Source organism: Passer montanus, unplaced genomic scaffold, assembly GCF_014805655.1.
Source record: "Passer montanus isolate IOZ18808 unplaced genomic scaffold, ASM1480565v1 scaffold73, whole genome shotgun sequence".
NCBI classification, from domain to species: domain Eukaryota; kingdom Metazoa; phylum Chordata; class Aves; order Passeriformes; family Passeridae; genus Passer; species Passer montanus.
In genome coordinates this window covers 1120601-1139345 of record NW_024372481.1, presented here as the reverse complement: position 1 = coordinate 1139345, position 18745 = coordinate 1120601, and the positions used below count along the sequence as shown (strand labels likewise).

General features: G+C 56.0%; 1 protein-coding gene across 1 annotated transcript; it reads left to right on the top strand.

The window, feature by feature from the left end:
• Window positions 1–2064: 2064 nt before the first annotated feature.
• Window positions 2065–18534, top strand: EGFL7 (EGF like domain multiple 7). Its single transcript, XM_039730566.1, has 11 exons — window positions 2065–2205; window positions 3391–3693; window positions 6595–6664; window positions 11192–11357; window positions 12901–13011; window positions 13157–13269; window positions 13881–13976; window positions 15196–15360; window positions 16143–16207; window positions 16465–16621; window positions 18255–18534. The coding sequence occupies exons 4-11, from the start codon at window positions 11278–11280 to the stop codon at window positions 18275–18277; spliced, it is 810 nt and encodes a 269-aa protein (XP_039586500.1). The 5' UTR covers window positions 2065–2205; window positions 3391–3693; window positions 6595–6664; window positions 11192–11277; the 3' UTR covers window positions 18278–18534.
• Window positions 18535–18745: the final 211 nt, after the last annotated feature.

Below are 18745 nucleotides of genomic sequence, written 5' to 3'. Positions count from 1 at the left end.
GTTAACGAGCAGCTGCCTGGAGAGGAGGCCTTATGGGTTTCAGAGCCTTTGGAAAATGTTTTATTGGAGAAGTGGAGACTTCCAGGAGGAACGAGAGACCTGCACAGGGAGAGTGGCTGTTCTTCTCTGGGGGTCCCCTACCCCCTGCCCCTGTGGCCACCTTGGGGTGGGCTGGAGATGCCAGCAGGAGGCTTTGGGGACAATGGGAGGTGCAGGCAGAGGTGTGGGCACAGCTGGCATGGCCAACCCCCTCTGTCTCCCTCCTTCCCTCCCTCCCACCATAACTGAGCCTTGGCTGCCTCCCAGGTTTTCCCCCAGCACTGATTTCCCTGCGAGGACAAGATGAGGTGTCCCAATTTCAGATTTAAACCCCTCTGCTCATGTGGCCCCTGCTGACTGCAGCAGCTCCGAGGCCTGGGTAAACAGGAAGGGTTTCCCACACGTCCCGGGTCACCCCTGCAGTCCGTGTGGGCTCACAGGGGTGGGTGATGCTGGCCCCGTGCTGCCCTGTGACCTGCGCTCATCCCAGGGCAGATGGCACAGCGCCAGGCAGGGCTGCTTGCAGAGGATAAAATTTGGGTGCAGAGCTTTAGGGAGAGCCCTGGAGGTGCTCAGCATTGCAGGGCTGAGCCTGTGTGTGCTGATGGTGGGGAGAGGTCTCAGCCCTGGCTCTGAGATCCCTCATCCCACACACGGCACAAGCCATCCGTGTGATCCCTGAGCTTTCCATGGGGAGCTGCTGCTTAAAACCCAGCACTGAGAGGAAAAGAGGGAGATTGAGCCTCCCTGCAGTTAATTTGAGTACCCATTTTTGCCTCAGGGACATCTGTGCTCCCCAAGATTCCCTCAGCTGGGAGTGCTGCACACTGGGAGCACTCACACACAGGGCACACCATCACCTGGCGCTGGGGAGGGTGATGGGCAGCCTCCAAAGCCCTTTCTGCCAAGGAAAACAAGAAGGGGGCTTTCTTTAGCCATGCATTTATATAAATAAACACAGGAATATTCTGCAGCTCCCAGGGGATTTGCCCAGAGCTCTGTTCTGCTGAATCAGGGTGGGAGTAGCTCCGTGCTCCCCGCGAGCCTGCGCAGGAGCTGCGGCACAAGCTGGGCACACAGGGGACCCCAGGTGGCACGTGGCTGGCCCTAAACCCATGCCAGGCACTCTGCTGGGGCAGGAGCAGAGCCCACAGGCTGCTCTGGGGGTCTGGAGTTTACAGAAATAATTGCCACTGCCACAGCCCTCATGCTCCAAAACGCCTCTGTTTTTAGTCTGAAGTTCCAAAATCCTGTTAAAAATTGTATTGTTGCTCCTTTGGCTGTCCAGCACTGAGGTCACACGCACACACAGATTAAATTCAGAATACAATCAGCTTTGCACACGACTGGGCTTGAAAATTAGGGCATCAGGGCAGTTGTTTCCACACTTCTCTGCTGCCTGGCCCTGAGGAGAACACCTCTGTCAGGTGATGTCCTGCAGGTTTAGTGGCCCGAACCACACACCTCTCTCTTCCCCAACCCAGGCACAGTGTGACAGGGTGACAACAACCTGAGCACAGCCTCGTATCCCAAATTTTGGGGGGTCACAAATACCCCAGAAGATGCTCCAATGGCGGTGAACATCGACATGGCCCCTCTTGAGGAGGTGACCACCAACCCTGCCATGCTTGGCACAGGTCCCTGGTGCTGTGGGGGTCCCCAGTGTCCCCTTTTGAGTGGAAATGGGAGTGGGAGCTGCCAAAATGTGCCCTAATGGGGGGGGATGTGTCCCACTGGGATGGGTCCCAGCCATCTGAGGCCTGCTGTGAGGCTCGGGAGGGAGCCTGGGCCAGCAGCCCTGTCCCTCCCCGTGTCCCCAGGGCCTCGTGGCTGCCTCCTGTCCGTGGTGGGCTCGTGGGGGTCCCGCCCCGTGCCCCTGTCCCCCTCGGGGCGGCCGTGTTTGTTCTCCTCGCCGCGCCTGTTATCAGCTCACAACACACACAGGAAGTCCTGTCTGGGATTGTCCATCCCCGGCCTGATTTATACAGGAAGAAAAGCATAAAAAGCCGCCCTTCCACCTCGGCAGCCACCTCCTGCCTGTGCACAGCCGGCGGCCGGCCATGCTGGGGACAGCGGGGACAGCGGGGACAGCGGGACGGGGTGGCCGGGCAGGGATGGCCACCAGGAGCCACCTGGAGCACGGCGGGGGACAGGGGGGCACCCAAGGTACCACAGAGCCCCTTAATGTGAAATTTATAGCGATTCAGAGCAGGGTGGTGGTTCACAATCTCCCTTTCAGGGGAGGCTCCTGCCTTCCTCAGCAAGGACCTGTCCTTCCAAACCAAGATGGATGGGATGGGATGGGATGGGATGGGATGGGATGGGATGGGATGGGATGGGATGGGATGGGATGGGATGGGATAGCATGGCATGGCATGGCATGGCATGGCATGGCATGGCATGGCATGGCATGGCATGGCATGGCATGGCATGGCATGGGGAGCTGGCACTGTGGGCAGCTCCTTGTGAGCTCTGAGTGGGTTTTGGCCCTGCTCGTGATGCTGGGAGCTTTGGGGGTGGTTGAACACCCAGCACGGAGTGAGCAGGGGTGCAAAGCATCCCTTGGAGCACACAGGTGTGTGAGGCAGCCTCCACCTGCTCCCGGCGAGGCTGGATCTGCTGGCAGCCACGTGCTGAGCAGGGCTTTGCTCTGAGCCCAGCCCAGCCTCCAGAACTCTTATTTTTAAGTCACCCCACTATTATTTTTTAAGTCACCCCACTGGCATTCAGGCTGTTTTCATGGGGAGGGGAAGGCGGTGGGTAAATTTTACCTCCTGTGCATGTAGAGGCTGCAAACACTTGCACAAATTCCTGTGAGATAGCTGGAAATTCTCAGCTAATCTCTTTGCTTTCTGTAACTCCCTCCCTTTTCCCTCCGCCTGCTCTCTGGATACCTCTGGTACATCACCAGGCTGTCCATCCTCCCAGCTCTGCTCCCTGCCCTCTGCTCTCCTCTGTGTGCTGTGAATTCACCCCAGACCCGGGTGGGATGTGGGGCAGGACAGGGATGTGGGGCAGGACTGTCCTGGCTCTCCCACCAAGGCTTGTCCTGACTATCAGCCGAGCCTGGATCGTGCTGGGTGTGCACACCAGGAGCTCAGCAAAGCCTCCCAGATTTATAACCACGGAGCTGGGTGGTTTTCATGCTGTCTGCAGCTACCTGGGGTCCTGCTGTCCTCGTCTGTGACATTGCACAGTGCAGGCAGGAGGCTTCCAGTGAGGCACCCAGGGTATTTTGGGATAAAGGAACACCTGGGATACCGAGGCACTGCCTGGCTGTGCAGGAACACGGAGCAGAACCATGCCAGTGAAGGGCTCTTGGTAGAAATAACCCAGCATATCTTTCCCCAGGGTCCAACATTCACGGAACCAACTCCCCGAGCAGAGAATCAAACACAGAAAGAAACAACAAGGCTTTGCCAGTGCTTCAATTCATTTCAAGCTGGATTGGGAAGGTCTGGCAGTGCTTGGGAGGCTGTGGAAGGACGTTGTGAATGGAGCTGGAGCATCCTCAAAAATCCACCTCACCTCCGGGCAGCAGTGGGCAACACGGATCTGCCCCGGCAGATTCTCACTGTCCTTCCCTGGATCTGCCGCTGGAGCTACTCCCCCTCTCTGCTCTTCCACCAGCAGCTCTCCCGAGTTTCCCTGGAGGTAAGGACGAGAAATTGAATCCGGTCCGGAGGCTCCCTGCAGCCCTTTCCCAGGCTCGGCTGCTGCAGATGGGGCTGGCCGGGGAGGCAGATTTACAAACTGCAGCAAATTGGGGTAAACGAGCCGGCCCCACTGCCCCAGCAGCAGGAGGGCTGGGAGAAACGCCGGGCAAGAGGTCCCAGACCAGGCAGGGAAACAAAAGTGCCTCTGCAAACAGAAGGGGGGATCAGAGCTGTTCTTTCCTCCTTCCCAAAGTGAGCTCCAGGATGCCTGTCCTGCCCAGGGCAGGTTCCTGCAGCTGGAAACTTTCCCCTGGAAGAGAAAGATAACCAGAGCAGGAATTTATTGTGTGAAAGGCTCTGTGCTGAGCTGTTCCCGGGATGGTGGAGGGGCTGAGCCATCCTGCAGCTCCCAGCTACCCCACCACACTTCCCATGTGCTGATTCCCTGGGAAAGTGGGGCAGGGCACCACTGCCAGGTTTTGCCGGGGAAATTTTACAGACAGCCGCAAAATTCAGTTTATTCTTGGGTGGGATGAATCATTTCCCAGTTTTTACACTGCAGCCATTGCTGCCTCCTCGAAATGTAAATAAAAATTCAAGTGTGCATGTGAGGGAAAATAAAGCTGGCTATGGGATGCTCCTGCATTTGTTTTTGCACAGCTCCAGCTCAGCGGCTGGTTGTCCCCATGGGCACCTTAAGTTATAACACACTGGTCCTGAGACAACTAATGCTTGTGAATCCTTACTCAGGCCAAAACAAAATCACTTTGTGGGGCTCAGGTCTCATTTTAATATGCAGAGTCCTGAGCCACTGGTGGGAACAAGAGCAGGAGTTATGGGTCAAGTCCTTCTCTTGGTCTGACCTGGTTTTATCCCCCTGCCATCAGTGGACTCTTAGATTTCCACTGAGATAGCTGGAGTGCAGCTGACGCAGCTGAGAACAATATGGGCCAGAACAGAACAGTGGGAGTTCATTTTCCTCAGAGCTCTGCAGAACGGGGGCTGCTCCAAAGCTTAAACTGAAGTGTAAAGTTTACAAACAGCCTCATGAAGTCCTGGGCAGAAGAATTTGTCCTGGAACAGCAAAAGCCATTCCTCCTTTTTCTATTTTTGAGGAGCACCAAAAATTCCCTTTTGCTTTAGCAAGTGCCTGCAGTTCTGTGGCAGACCCCCGTGGAGACCAGTGAGAGCCCTTTGTGCACCGCAGGTATGGGGTCAGCCACGGCTTCTGGGGGCTGAAAAGTTTTGCATCTGTATGTGTGTCACTCTCCTGCCCGTGTCCCTGTCCATCTGTCACTCCAGTTTGGAGAGAGCTCGTGTGCCTGGGCACGTCCTGTTTTCTGTGAGGGGATGGAAGTGCTCCTCTCTAAAGAGCAGGTTCCTGATGTGGGACTTCAATTCTCCACTGTTAATCCTTCCTTCCTTGTGCCCCAGATACCTGCCACTCTCCAGGCTCTCCTGCCAAACAGGGAAGTGCTCCCAGCCCTCAATCCCCCACGGGGTTTGCTGGATGCCCAGAAAGGTGCAGTGGGCTTGGCAGGCTCTAGGAAACTGGGAAAATCTCACCTGCACAGCCAGCCTGGTGCTCAGCCTGAGCTCTGCTCGGGGCCAGCACTCGCCGTCCCCCCAGCTCAGGCTGGTGGTAAAACCAGGGGGAGACAAGGAGGTTTTGACATTGCTGAATCCAAGAGGGAGGTTGGGCAGAAACATTTCTCTGCTGGCCTGGAGACAAGCATTAATATTAGATGTCGTGGGAGTACACTTCTGGTGTGCAAGGGAGAAAGCTGTGGGGGAAACATGTAAAACATGGGGCAAGGGAGGACTTTGAATTCAGGCGGCCAAAATCCCCTGCTGCCTTTGTCAGGAGCTCATCACACTGACATGAACAGTGCCAACAGGTCTGATCTTCCCCCACTCTGAACTGGCATAACTCCTCTGCTTCCAAGGGAACTTTGCCAGGCCTTGTCCTGCGGGATTTCCCTCCCAGCATAATGAATATTAGCACAGAAGACACAGAACCCTCCCTGAGAGAGGAGGATTAAATGCTCTTTTAATGGGCTGTGTGCAGCTCTTTAGCAGCTGACACGGGCGCTTGCTTGAGCAAAGATTTGACCCAATAAATGGAACGGGAAAGGGAAACTTTCTGCAGTTAAAATACTGGCAGAATTTTAAAATGCTCAGTGCATTTGGGGAGTGGCTGCCTGTGGCTGAGAAGGCTCCAGTGGGGTCCCTGTGTGGTGGTGTTCTGTGAAGAGCTGAAGGATGAGTCCATCCTCTTCCTCACCACCAAATTTGCACTTGGAATCCCAGGGATTCATGCAAAGGTTTCCTGGGCAGTGAAGGATGCCTGCCCTAAAATGAGAGCAAATGGTAATAGTGTAATGGTAAAATAGTGTTGGGGAACAGCAGAGGGGATCACAAATCAGGGAGGCGAGCTTGGATACACCTGGGACAGTGTGCCAGGTGCTGTTCTCCTGGGTCCTTGGAAAATCCCAGCCCTGAGCACTGGCAAAGCTGCTGGAGGGGACAGATCCTGCTCAGCAAATCCCTCCTGCTTATCAGCACCTGCTCAGCCCTAAAAGGTGCAAAGGCTCTGCCTGGATTCCCACTGGGATCACAGCAAGGTGAGGGAGGGTCAGGGCCATGGGATGCTCCTAAAACACCCCCTGTGGGATGGGATGGGTTTCCTGCTGCCCTGCCATGGGTGTGACAGGGTCTGTGCCTCTCTGGCACACCAGAGGTGTGAGCTCAGTGCCACAGGGGCTCTGTGGCCACCACCCTGCAGGGATCTTTGGGAGTGTCCAGGGAACACCAGCTCCATGGTGGGTGAGGGCTGGGCCACTGCTCTCTGCCTGCCTGACAAGGGGAGTGTAACCCTGGGCTTTTTCTGTCCTCACAGAAAGAAACCAAGATGCTCCTCAAGCAAAGGATCCCGTGCCCAGGACACCTGATGGAGCACCGTGGGTGAGGTGAGTTGTCTCAGCTGCAAAATGAGATCCTGTGTTTTCAGTATGGCCACACAGAGAAGCTCTGGCTTCCACGTGCATTTTGCAATTATTAGACAATAATTCAGGCTCTGTTAATCTCCCCTGTACACCAGAAAAAAAACCCAATAAGGCTCTCTGCATAACAAGATAACTACTGTGCTTCCGAGGCTCTTGGGAGGAGTTGCCTGTGCTGATGAAATTAAGGAAGCTGAAATCGTTCCCCAGAGGTAGGATGGCTCCAGAGGCTGAACCAACCCGTGTGAGGTGCTGCACAGCACGGAGCTGCACTTCCCCCAGCACCAGCAAACCTTTCCCTGCTGCTGGGAGGGATCTCCATCTCCACCAGCACTTCCAGAGAGGATTCCCCTCTGTTCCCTTCCCAGGGAGGATCCACAAAGCTGCTTTTACACTGAGAGCCCCAAGCACCCATCAGCTTCCCCCGAGGCAGCTCCAGTTCCACCAGCAGCCCCAGCATATCCCTGAGGAAACAGAGGGGATGGGCCAGTGATCTCAGTTGTTCTCTTGGAGCCATTATTGTTGAACTGGTAAATATTTCCTTTAAATGCTTACACGCTTTCAAAAAATGTACAGAGCTTAATGGGAACAAATATTCCCAGGGGGCTGTATCCTGCCATTCATTTGCACATCAGATCCCTGCTATCTTTAAGAATGGTTCTGTGCATGGGCAGGCGCCTAAGTCATTTGAGAAACAATAACCCTCTGTGCTCTAATTTTCCAGACAAAAATGTAGACAAAACAAGTGGCAATTTGGCACAAGCCGAGCCGCTTTGATAAATAACTGGGCATTTAAGAGGAGAAGCCTGGAGGCAGCTGGGCTGGGGCTGTCCCGGGGCAGGTGTTGGCCCTGGGTGTCACCCCGGAGAGTCCCTCTGCAGCTGGGGGGCTCCCAAGGAATTCTCCAAGCATCCTTTATGATTTGTTGAAACCTGGTGGCTCACCACCGGCTCCTGCAGGACTTGGGGATGAGCTCGGGGGATTAGCGGGAGGGTCTGGAGCAGGTCTCTAACCCAGGGAGAGGTGATGCCTCCTCCTAAATTCCTCTGTGCTCGTGGTGGGGAGCGCGGATCAGGACAGTCATTTTCAGTAAAGAGAATTCAGTTTGCCCTGGCCGCTGCCCTGGTGGTGGAGCATCCCCCCGGGGAGCCCGAGCAGCCCGGGCCGAGGGCCGGGGCCGAGCCGCGATCTCTCTGTTAATCCGCTGCCCACCCACCCAGCCGGGCCGGGCCTTCGGGGGGCGCGGGGACCGCGTGTCCCAAGCCCGGGGGGCTCCTCCTGCCCTGGGGTCTCAGGTAAGGCTCCACATCCCCCGGCACAGGATCCTGCCGCCATCAGCGACATCTGGGACTCTACAGCAGCGTGTCCCCTCACCCGGGCGGGACACCTGGGGGGTCCTGCCCTGTCCCCGCATGACTCCCCGCGGCTCCCGGTGGCTCCGGCGGCGCTGCCGTGTCCCGGCGAGCCGGGGGCAGGTGGCGGCCGGCGGAGATCCCCGGGCCCCGGCGCTACCCCCGGCCGGGAGGCTCCGCTTTCCTCCCCGCCGGGAGCTCATTGGGCCGGGGCGGAGGGACCGGCCCGGGCCGGGGGAGGAAATGCGCGGGGGGCCGCGGCAAGGCGGCGACTCCGCGGCTCCGCCAGCGGCACCGGTGAGTCCCGGCCCGGGGCTCGGCACGGCCCGGGGGCCCCGGGACACCCCTGTCCTTACAGCCCCCCGGGACACCCATGTCCCTACGGCACCACGGGGACATCCATGTCCTTACAGCTCCTGGGGACACCCGTGTCCCTGCAGCCCCCCGGGACACCCCTGTCCTTACAGCCCCCCGGGACACCCATGTCCCTACGGCACCACGGGGACATCCATGTCCTTACAGCCTCCCGGGACACCCGTGTCCCTGCAGCTCTTGGGGACACCCGTGTCCCCGCAGCCCCGCGGTGCGGTCCCTGCCTGGTGCCGCTGTCCCCGCAGTCCCCGTGTATCCCCGGACAGTGTCACAGCCCTCTCCGCGGTGTCCCCGTGTCCCGCTCGGTGCCGGGTCCCAGCCAGCGCCGGGAGCGGCTGGAGCTGTCTGCCAGGGACAATCCATCCCGCGGGTGGCACCGACCGTCCCGGCGGGGTTTGGCTCTGCGGGCACAGGTGGGGTCGGAGCCGCGGGTTCGCCAGGCCGGGCTGATGGCAAAGTGCAGCTCCTGGTCCCGGGAGAGCCGCGGCGTCCTCGCCAGGGCTGGATTCTCTCCTCCCTCTGCAGCCGGGGCACGATTCCTCCTCTGCCATCAGCTGCAGTTTTGGCCGTGGTTCCGTGGGCAGAGCTGGAGAAATCGCTGCTCACCTGTGCTGTGGGTTGTGTGTCCCCTCAGCTGCTGTGGCAGGCGAGGAAAGAGCAGAATTTTGGGAATTTAAGAGAATTTTGGAATGGTTGTGGCTGGTGGGACAGGGACTGCCAGACTTGCAGGAGCACGTGGTCAGCCAAGGAGGGTTTGCTGACCCCTAAGACATAATTTCACTTGTCAGACCACAGGGCTTCACCTCTTCATTTGAGAGGCTTAAAAGCCATAGACAAAAAAAAGTATTTATTTTTTTTCTTGAGCATAATAATTTTTTTCTTCCCTAAGTTCTGTGCTTTAAAAAAGCATGGAATAGATGGTGGCAACAGGTTGGAGGATTCTCAGCAGCTTTAAAGAGGTTGATTTTTGTAAACCCATAAAAAATACAAGTCTGGACTACAATATTTTCTACTTTTACAGCTTTTTCTGGTACAAAGCAACCATAATTTTATGGTCCAGAGGGATCCTTGAGGTAGGGCAGTGCTGCTCCAGTTCAAAGCGAAAAAACAAACTCTGTATTTTAGGCTCGTGCCCTGTGCTTCTTGCAGTCCCCACAAGGAAAGCTCCCATGGCAGCCACGGGAATCCTGTGGGAGGATGGAGATGGTTGGCAGAGTTTGACTTCCAGACTTCAGGATCTGGGATTGCAGGGAAGTTTTGTGTCCCATTTTAGCCCTGGGAAAAGCTGGCTGATGGAGCAAAGGGGAGTTGGTGTGTGTCTCTGCACCAGTGTCCTTGGAATGTCTCCAGGAGGGCTGGGGAGAGGGAAAGCTCCTTCTCTATTTTTAAAAAAATCTTTCCTGCAGGACAAGCAAGATTTGCTTTCCTGATGGTGGAACTACCACAAATTCTTCATTAGGAAATTAAACTAATTGCAGTGTTTGAAGAAGAATGGAGGACTACAGGCTTCAAAGCAACAAAATCCTCCTTCCATCCTCAGGGCTGGGCTTGCATGGAAATCTGCTGGGATATTTGATATTTGACATTTGATATTAAGGGGCAGGAAGGCACCAGGCTGGTTTCTCTCCAGATGTGAATCTCCATTTCTCCCTGCCTCACATTCTTCTCCTGCACCAAGGAAAGGATGATCCTGAGTGCTTTGGAGACCTGCAGGGTCTGCAGGTTTGCCATGGTTATTTGTAATAATCTGTCTCAGAGTTGGGATTTCCCACTGGAGTCTGGGGATCAAACTGCAATTTTCCAGCCCAATCCTGCCCCACAGCATGTGGGGATTTTAGAAAGTTGATTTGCAGCTCACCATATCTGCAGTCTCAGAAGGAGGTTTCTTGTTGTGTAGTCTCCCCTTTCAGAAAGTTTAATCAGAAGATTCTTTCTTTCATTGGTGCATATTTAAGGTGGGTTTCTTTATTTCTGCTGCCATCCGCAGGCCAAGTGGTTTGTTTAAATGAGATATTGTTTCAATTGGATATTGTTACTGACCCTCTTCAGCCTGGTTTTGTATTTGTCCTCTGCTAGAAAATCAAAACCTCTGGGTTTGTGCCTCAGAGCCGGCTCTGCAGATGGTACATACGGCCCTTACAGCACTTTTCTCTGTCACGAATTTGTGTTTTAAAGAGAAGAAGATCAGATTTCAGTGTTTAATGTGGTGGGAAAACACAGCTTTACAATGCTGTGTGCATTAAGAAATGACAGGCCATTGTTTTGCCCCCTCTGCCTGGAACTGGCAGCGAGTTGGAGGCAAAACACGTCCCTTCCCTGCCCCTCAGCACACAGCTGGGCAGCCCCTGGTGCCCTGAGAGCATCCCCAGGCATCCCGTGGGGTAAATCAAGGATAATTCCTGAGTTAATTTTGTGCACAGTGGTGGGATGAGCGGGGCAGGGTGGGTTTGTGCCTGGAGCAGCTCCCACCCTGCCAGGGGTTTGTCCCCACAGCTCTGTTGGGTGCCACCAGCTGGGCAGGGACAATTCATAGAATCCCAGACTGACCTAGGCTGGGAAAGACCTTTGGGATCAAGTCCTTTGACCTAACACCTCCTCATCAACTACACCATGGCACTGAGCACCACGTCTGGCCTGTTTTTAAACCCATCAGGGATGGTGACTCCACTGCCTCCCTGGGCAGCCCGTTCCAGTGCCCAATCTCTCTTTCAGTGAAGAATTTTTTCCCTGAAATGTCCTCCCACTCACAGTGCTGCCCTCGTGCTTGCAGGGATCCCCACTGAAGGACGAGCCATGCAGTAGGAGCCAGCACATCCCACAGAAGAGCAGGAGCCAGTGCTGCAGGAGGGACGGGACATGAGGAGCCTCAGCTGCCTCCTCTGGGGACTCCTCCTCATCCTCAGCACCACCAGCACGGAGGGCTTTGCCCAGGCAGGGTAAGGACCTGTTTTTGTTTTTTCTGCACCTCTCAGGTGTGTTCTCCACCCAGCAGGGTGAGGCATGTCCTCTCTGGGGGGGAACAGCCCTCTGTGGCTCTCTGGGTGGTGAGGAGGTGGGAAAAGCTCTCCCAAGGCTCAGCAGCCCATTGCTGGTTGTTTGCTTTCTCACTGGAGCTGAAACATCTCTCAGAGGAAATGTCCCAGCTCTGTTTAACTCCATGCAGTGCCACAAAGACACTCTGGGCTTTTTGTCCAGGAGAGTTAAAAGCTCATCAGGCCCTGGGCTGTTCAGGAATTATTACAGTCTCTTTCAAGCACATCCTTCATGAAAATACGTGTGAAATCCTGCTAGGACACAAATCAAGCCCTGTGAACAAGCTGTCACTGAAGGATGCAGCTCCATCAGAGGATGCAGCTCCCAGCTCTGATGGACACCCAGGGACAGAGGTGTGGGAAGCCCTGGGCTGGGCTTTGTGCCCCCTGGGCTTTGTGCCCCCCAGGATGCTGCTGGGGCCCGTGGTCCTGCCAGCCCAGCAGTGGCAGCTGCAGCAATTCCCCCTCCCTTTCTGGGAAATGGGTCTGGGAGAAGCCCCTGGATCCAGCACAGCCTGGGCAGGCACAGCTCAGCTCCTGCTGGGGCTGAGGAAGCCCAGAGCTCAGTGCCCCAGTTTCTTCCTGAGCTGAGAGGAGCTGGAGCTCAAAACCCTCCCCCAAACACAGCTCACATTTTCTACAAAGTTTGTTTTTACACTGAAATGCTCCTCCAGTGTCAAACCTTTCACATTCTGTCCAGGGCTGAAACCACAGCTGAATTCCTCACTCACACACACAGGCTGCAGCTAAAACTTTGTTCTGAATTGTACAAAGCAAACAATTGCCATTTAAAAATTGCATCTTCTATAACATTAATCATGAGGCTGAGAGGAGTTTTCTGGAGTTAATGGAAACCATCTGATGTCCATGCTAATTCCCAGGCTTTTTATTTTAGTTTCTAATTGAACTGGGAGGCTGAGACAAGTAGATGGGTTCCTCAGTGGGACTGACCTGCTTGGGCTGGAAGTTGTTGAAAAAAAGGATGTTTAACCAAGACCACTTTGGCTGTTAACCTTGGGAAAGTTTTTGACTGGATAACACTTATCTTAGGAAGGCTGGGGAGTGCCTTTCATCCAACCTCTAATTTTTTTGCGGTGAGCCTGACCCTTCCTGTGAAATCATTAATTTCTTGGTGACCACAGGGGCATGCAAAAGTCTCAGAAAGGAAAAATCCGCCCAGAAAGTGAGTGATTTTAGGGGAAGGGAGACAATGAATGTCATGAGTAAATCATCCCTAAATCTGGGTCCAAACTGCTCCCTCGGGACGGGGGAGGAAGCGCCCGCGCCGCTCACAGCGCTCCAGAGTTGTGTCACTGACCCAAAACTGCCTGAAGTGGCTTTCCCAGGTCACTGGGGCTACCAGCCGCTGCTGTGCACTAGCCCAGAGCAGAGAGGGGAGCTCGGGCCGTGTCCTGGCCGCGGCACTGAGCGAGCTCTCTGTGCCCAGGCGCAGGGTGTGCTCGAGCCGCCTGAGCGCCCACGCCGAGTCCCACGTGCAGCCCGTGTACCAGCCCTACCTCACCACCTGCCAGGGCCACCGCCTCTGCAGCACCTACAGGTGAGCCCACCTGCCTGTGCCACGGGCAGCAGAGACCCTGCTGCACCCACAGGGATGGGGATCCCACCCCTGGGAGCGCCCTGTGCCGCTGTGGGAGCAGGAGAGGGGTTTGGGGTACCCTGCTGAGCCCAGCCTTGCCTTGCAGGACCATCTACAGGGTTGCCTACAGGCAGAGGTACAGGCAGCTGCCCCAGCCCATGGCCTCGTGCTGTCCTGGATGGAGCAGAGCAAACGGCCACACGCTGGGCTGTAACAGAGGTAAGGAGCTGCTGGGTCACCCCGGTGCCACTGCCTGTCCCCAGACCACTCCTGTCCCTGGAGGGGGCCCCAGGATCACATCTCTCCTTTACCAACCCTCTGCCTGTCAGTGGATTCTCCCTGAACTGAATTTGCAGCATCACAGCCAAATGTGGTTCAATATCTGATTAATTCCCAGCTTTTCTCTGCTGCCTCTTGGGCCTTTTTCCTTTGGGATCACTTATTACCTTTATAGTTACCAGAGGATAAATAAAACAAGTCCTTCCCATCTGAATCAGCAGAAATGGACATGAAACACTTCCAGGAGGCAACAAATACAAACCACAGCAGCAGCCAGTGTGTCCCCAGTGAGCTCAGAGCATGGCACCAGGGGCTGCTGCTGCCTGTTGTCCTCCTCCTTCCAATCTTTGCTGCCTTCAGACCCCTCAGCTTCTTTCCTTCTTTCCAGCTCCTCTTCCTTCCACCCACCCTAAGTCCTGTTCCCTGTGGGCAGCTCAGCCCTGCTGTGTGGTGCTGGTGTGTTTTGGGGTGTGCACACCTCCAGGGGGCAGGGAGGGAGCTGGGGACCCCCGGAGCAGCTGGGTGATGCTGTGCTGCTGTTCCTCTCACAGCTGTGTGCTGGGAGCCGTGCCAGAACGGAGGGAGCTGCGCCTTCCCCGGGAGATGCTCCTGCCCCCCCGGCTGGACAGGGCCAGCCTGCCAGACAGGTACTGGCCGTGTCCCCCCTGTCCCTGCTGCCTGTGTCATTCCTGCTGGGAGAGCTTCTTCTGGGAGCGTGCCAGCTGCCATGGGGCTCTGGGTGTCCTTTGCTCTACACCAACCCCTCAAGGGACAGGGACCTTGTCAGACCTTGTCCCTTATCAGACCTTGGGCCATGTCTGTTCTGTCCCTCTGCACACACAGAGCACTTGCTCCAGGGAAGGATGGGAAGTGTGGCTCGCAGGGCAGGTCTGGCCTCCCTCTGGCTGCCTCAGTGCTCCCTCCTGTGCAGCTCTGGCACCCCCATTTTCTCTGCCTGGTGCTCTGTGTGGGTCAGTGTGAGCAGGGCTGTGAGCCTCTCTGCAGCACAGAGCCCTTGCAGGGCCAGCCTGGGATTGTGTTCATTTGTGTTCATTTGTGATCATCCCTCCCAGGCTTTGTAAACTCTTGCTGTAAACTAAAATGCCCTTTTACTGCAGAGACTAAAAATCCATAAATCAAAAATATCTGGGGGTGGGTGAGAAGCCTGGTGATGTCCAGGCTCCTCCCCAGCACAGGGACAGCCCCGGTGCTCCTCACAGCGTGGAGAAATCAGGCAGTGTGGTGCACACCAGTGCTTCAAACCCCTGCCACGGCATTTCCCAGCTTTTCTCAGCTTTCCAGCCTCCTGTAAGGCAGAGGAGGAGCGTGTGGCATTGACCCATGCTGGGCCAGGCAGGGCTGAGCCCATCGCTGACAGCTCCAGCTCCGAGGGAAAGGATTTTCCCACTGCCTAAAACAGATTTGCCCGGGCGTGGGAAGAGCTTCAGCTCTTTCTGCTTTGTGGGAACAGCTTTAATAACTCCCCCGTGTGAGGAGAGGTTACTGGGTTTTGTACACACTTGAAAGGCTGATAGCTCCTCGCCACAGCTGGCTGGAACCAAAACCCCGGCCGTAAATCCGGGATGAGAGCAGAGCACTGCCTGGCCAGAGCTGGGACATTTCTGACCACAGCTTCTCCTTCTGGCTGTGTTGTGGGGGTAGCAGGAGGAGGGGAGGAGGCCAGACCCCCTCCAGCTTAGCCCAGGTTTTTCCAGGGCTGTCCCAGATGCTGGTGGTGCTGTGACACCCAGAGCTGTGCCTGGCACAAACACCAGCTCACTTGGGGGGCCCTCCCTGGGGTTCTATTGCAGCCCCCCTGTGTCCCTCACCCTGTCCTGTCCTCACTGAGCTGTTCCTGTGTTCCAGACGTGGATGAATGTGCCAGCCAGAGCCACGGGTGCAGCCAGCTCTGCATCAACACTGCTGGGAGCTTCCACTGCGCCTGCCGGGACGGCTTCAGCCTGGCTGCCGATGCCAAGGGCTGCCAGCCCCTGCTGCCAGCGCCTGGGACAGACACCTCCAGCCACACAGGTATCCTGTCCCCACAGCTGCTGGGGGCCTGCAGTGAGAGCTGAGGGAACACTCCCAGGAGATGGGAGAGGGGACAACAGCCAGAGCCCCTCAGCTTTATCCTCACTGACCCAGGAGCGCTTCTCCCACCCAAACTTCCCCTGAGCACAAATCCATCTGTGAGGGTGCCAGGTCCTGGCTGTGGCTGGAGCTGTCTGGGATGTGTGTGTTCTCTCCCTCATCATCCTCGTTCCTGCAGGGCAGGTCTGGAGCCACGAGGAGCGGCGCCGCTGGTGACGGCCCATTATTACTTTTGGTACGCGCTGTGACACTTCAAACTCGTACCGTGAGTAATAATGCGCTGTGGCCAGCACGGGCATCAGCAGCACACATCTGGGACAGCCTGCACGGGCCACACCTGCCTCTGCTCCTGTGCAGGGCCCTCAGCAGGGACAATGCCTTGTGCCCACCACAGCACAGGGCAGAGCTGGGTGGTTTTTGGCAACGCAAGGCCAGGATCCACCAGATCTCTTGTCCTTTAAGCATCGCCCCGCTGCCTGAAACCCTCCCCACTTTGTTGCAGGTGCTGCAGCAGCAGGAGCAGCCTGTGCCTTTAGCAGCTGGATTAGATGCCAGCAGGTCCAGCTGATGCTCTGGGGGGTGATCCCAACGGGGCAGACCCTGGGAATGGAAAGCAGCAGGGCTTGGCCAGAGCCCTGCAGCCATGTCTTCCTCCCCAGCAGCTTCCACCTCAGCTCAGCAGTGAGTTTTACTCACTGGCATTCCCTCGGTCACTTTTTCAGGTCCCTCCAGTGAAATGAAGGAAGAAATGAAGGACCTGAGGAGCAGAGTGGAAGCGCTGGAGCAGGCGAGTTGCAGCACATCCCCTTGCCCTGTTCCTGCTCGGCCAGCTCCCACCCGCGGCTCTTTGCAGCCAGGGTTTCCCTCTTTCCCGGCTCTGTTTTTAACATCCCAGCAGCAATCCCAGCTGTGCTCCCCGCCGGCAGCGCCCACACCACGGCTTTTCCAGCCCTTTGAACACAACCACAGCCCCCTGAGCCCTCCCCGGTGGGTGCTGCATCCCCCCGGGTGGTCCTGCACTCACAGCTCCCCTTCTCCCTGCAGAAGCTCCAGCTGGTGCTGGCCCCCTTCCACAACCTGATGCCTCCAGAGGATGTGGGTGCAGACCCCATCAGCCGCCTGTCCCACTCCCTCCAGCAGCTGGACAGGATCGACTCCCTGAGCGAGCAGATCTCGTTCCTGGAGGAGAGGCTGGAGACCTGTAAGTGCCTGGAAAAAGCAGTGGGGAAGGATGTCCCTGCAGCCACGCTGGCCACGGGGAGCAGATGTGGGCCAGCGAGATCAGTAACACATATGCCACTGCTAATCTGGATCTGCCTCAAGCTCAGCAGCCTGTAATTAATAAAGGATGAACACAAACAGCCCATTAGCTTCATTTCAAAGCTGTTTCTGTGGCTGCACCATCTGACTGCCCTTGTAGCAGCCAAAAGTTGTAGGGTTGGCACATGGAAACGTGGCTGTGGGAGGCACTGGGAGCAGGGGGGCACCTGAGGCAGGCAGCACCTCACAGCTGCTGTCCCTTCCTGATAACTCATCCCTTAGGAAAGAACCCCCAACTCTTAGGGAATTAACAGCCCAAAAAGTCAATCAGGGAAGTTTAGGGAGCGTGCAGAAGTTGGCAGATTTATGAGCCTGGGAAGTTTTAGGTATTTCTTTTGGAAGTTTACAGACCAGTAAGGGCACCAGAGAGGGTCTCTGAAGTAGCAAAGTGAGGGAGGGACCCCAGTGAGAGCTGTCATGTGTGAAATGAGGTGGGGGGTCCTGCCTGGTGTCCCCACCACGCCGAGGGACAGCACCCCTCGGGTCCCTGTGGTGCTCACCTGCACTCCAAGCACAACACAACCACCTGAACTCTTTTATTTTGATAGGCAGCTCATTTTCCCATTAAATAATTCCAGAAACTAGGCACGGCTGGGGTGTGCAACAGCAGCTTGCTGAGTCTTGGAAAGACTCAGGAGAAACTGGTTCAGGGCATATTCAGTCCCAGTTCAGTGCTTGCAGTAATGGCTGAGAGAGAAAAAGAATTCAAAGAACTTGTCTGAAGACAAAGTAGCTGCAAATGGACACCTAAAAATCATCTCAGGGAGGGGTAATTACCAGAACCACTGAGTGTTCCAGCAGGCTGAGTTTTCTAGTAGTGCCCTGCACATATTATTAGTGACAGCACAGAGGTATGTGAGCAGTATCACAAGGTAACATGGATTCATTCCAGGGGATGACTCCAAAGTCCTGAAATTAATTTCTGCCAAGTCTGTCTCAGCAAGCAAAACCTGTTTTTGTCTCTTTTCATGGTCTTTGTAGGACATAAAGCTGTCCTGTCATACCCCAGCAAGCTCTGGGGCTCACAGGGCATCCCATGGAGTTACTCAGCCATCCCTGTTCTGTGCCTGGTGGAGCATTTCCCAACTGAATGCTGTCCTACAACTGCACTCCCCAATTTACTGCTCAGTGGGGATGTGTGCACTGACCAAAAAACCCATTTTCTCTTCTTTAAACCACCAGCAGAGGCACCAGGTCAGAGCTCTGTAAGCCATAATGATTTTGGCCTCTCTAGGTCTGAATTACCCCTGATCCAGCACAGACTGTTACTGTCACTGGATTTGGGGACATTGTGCACAGGGCAAGGACTGTGACATGCCAGGGAGGTGAGAGTGACACTCCCGAGTGTGGGGAGGGGTGAAGCCAGCCTGGGGTTGTTTGCCAAAAGGAAAGCAGCAAGTGTGGGTGACATTCCCAGAGGATCAGGTCAGTCTCATTCTGCCTGGGAAAGTCACAAACCAAAGCCAGGCTGAATTTATCTGTCTGAATTTATTTTTTTTCCCCAATTTTCCCAGGTTCCTGCAAGAACGAGCTCTAGCAGAGTGCCTGGGGAGCTGGAGCAAGCTGAGTGCATCCACAGCTCTTCTCTCCCTCCAGCCCCAGGCTGGGGATGAAGCCACACCATCATAGGAAGGCACAGGGTGGCAGAAGGCAGGAGAAGGGCTCTCATCAGCATCTCCATCGTTCTCTCTTCCAGCTCACCTCAGCAGAGGCCACGCAGTTCCTTCCAAACTGGACTCTGAGCCCTCTCCCTGCTGGAGAGGCAGCAAATAAATGCCTTACCTCATGCCATGAGTGCCTGGCTGTGCCACACTGCCTCTGTGTGACCTGGGGGGGGGGTTTGGCTGCCCCTGGCTTTTCCTCAGCATTATCCAGGGCTAACAGCGAGCACAGACCTGGCCCAGGCAGGGCTGCTGCCTCCCCACGCTCCCTGTGCTTGCTGTCACAAGTCCCTGCAGCTCCAAGCCAGGTGTCAGAGCAGGGGACAGGGCCCCTGGTGCCTGCA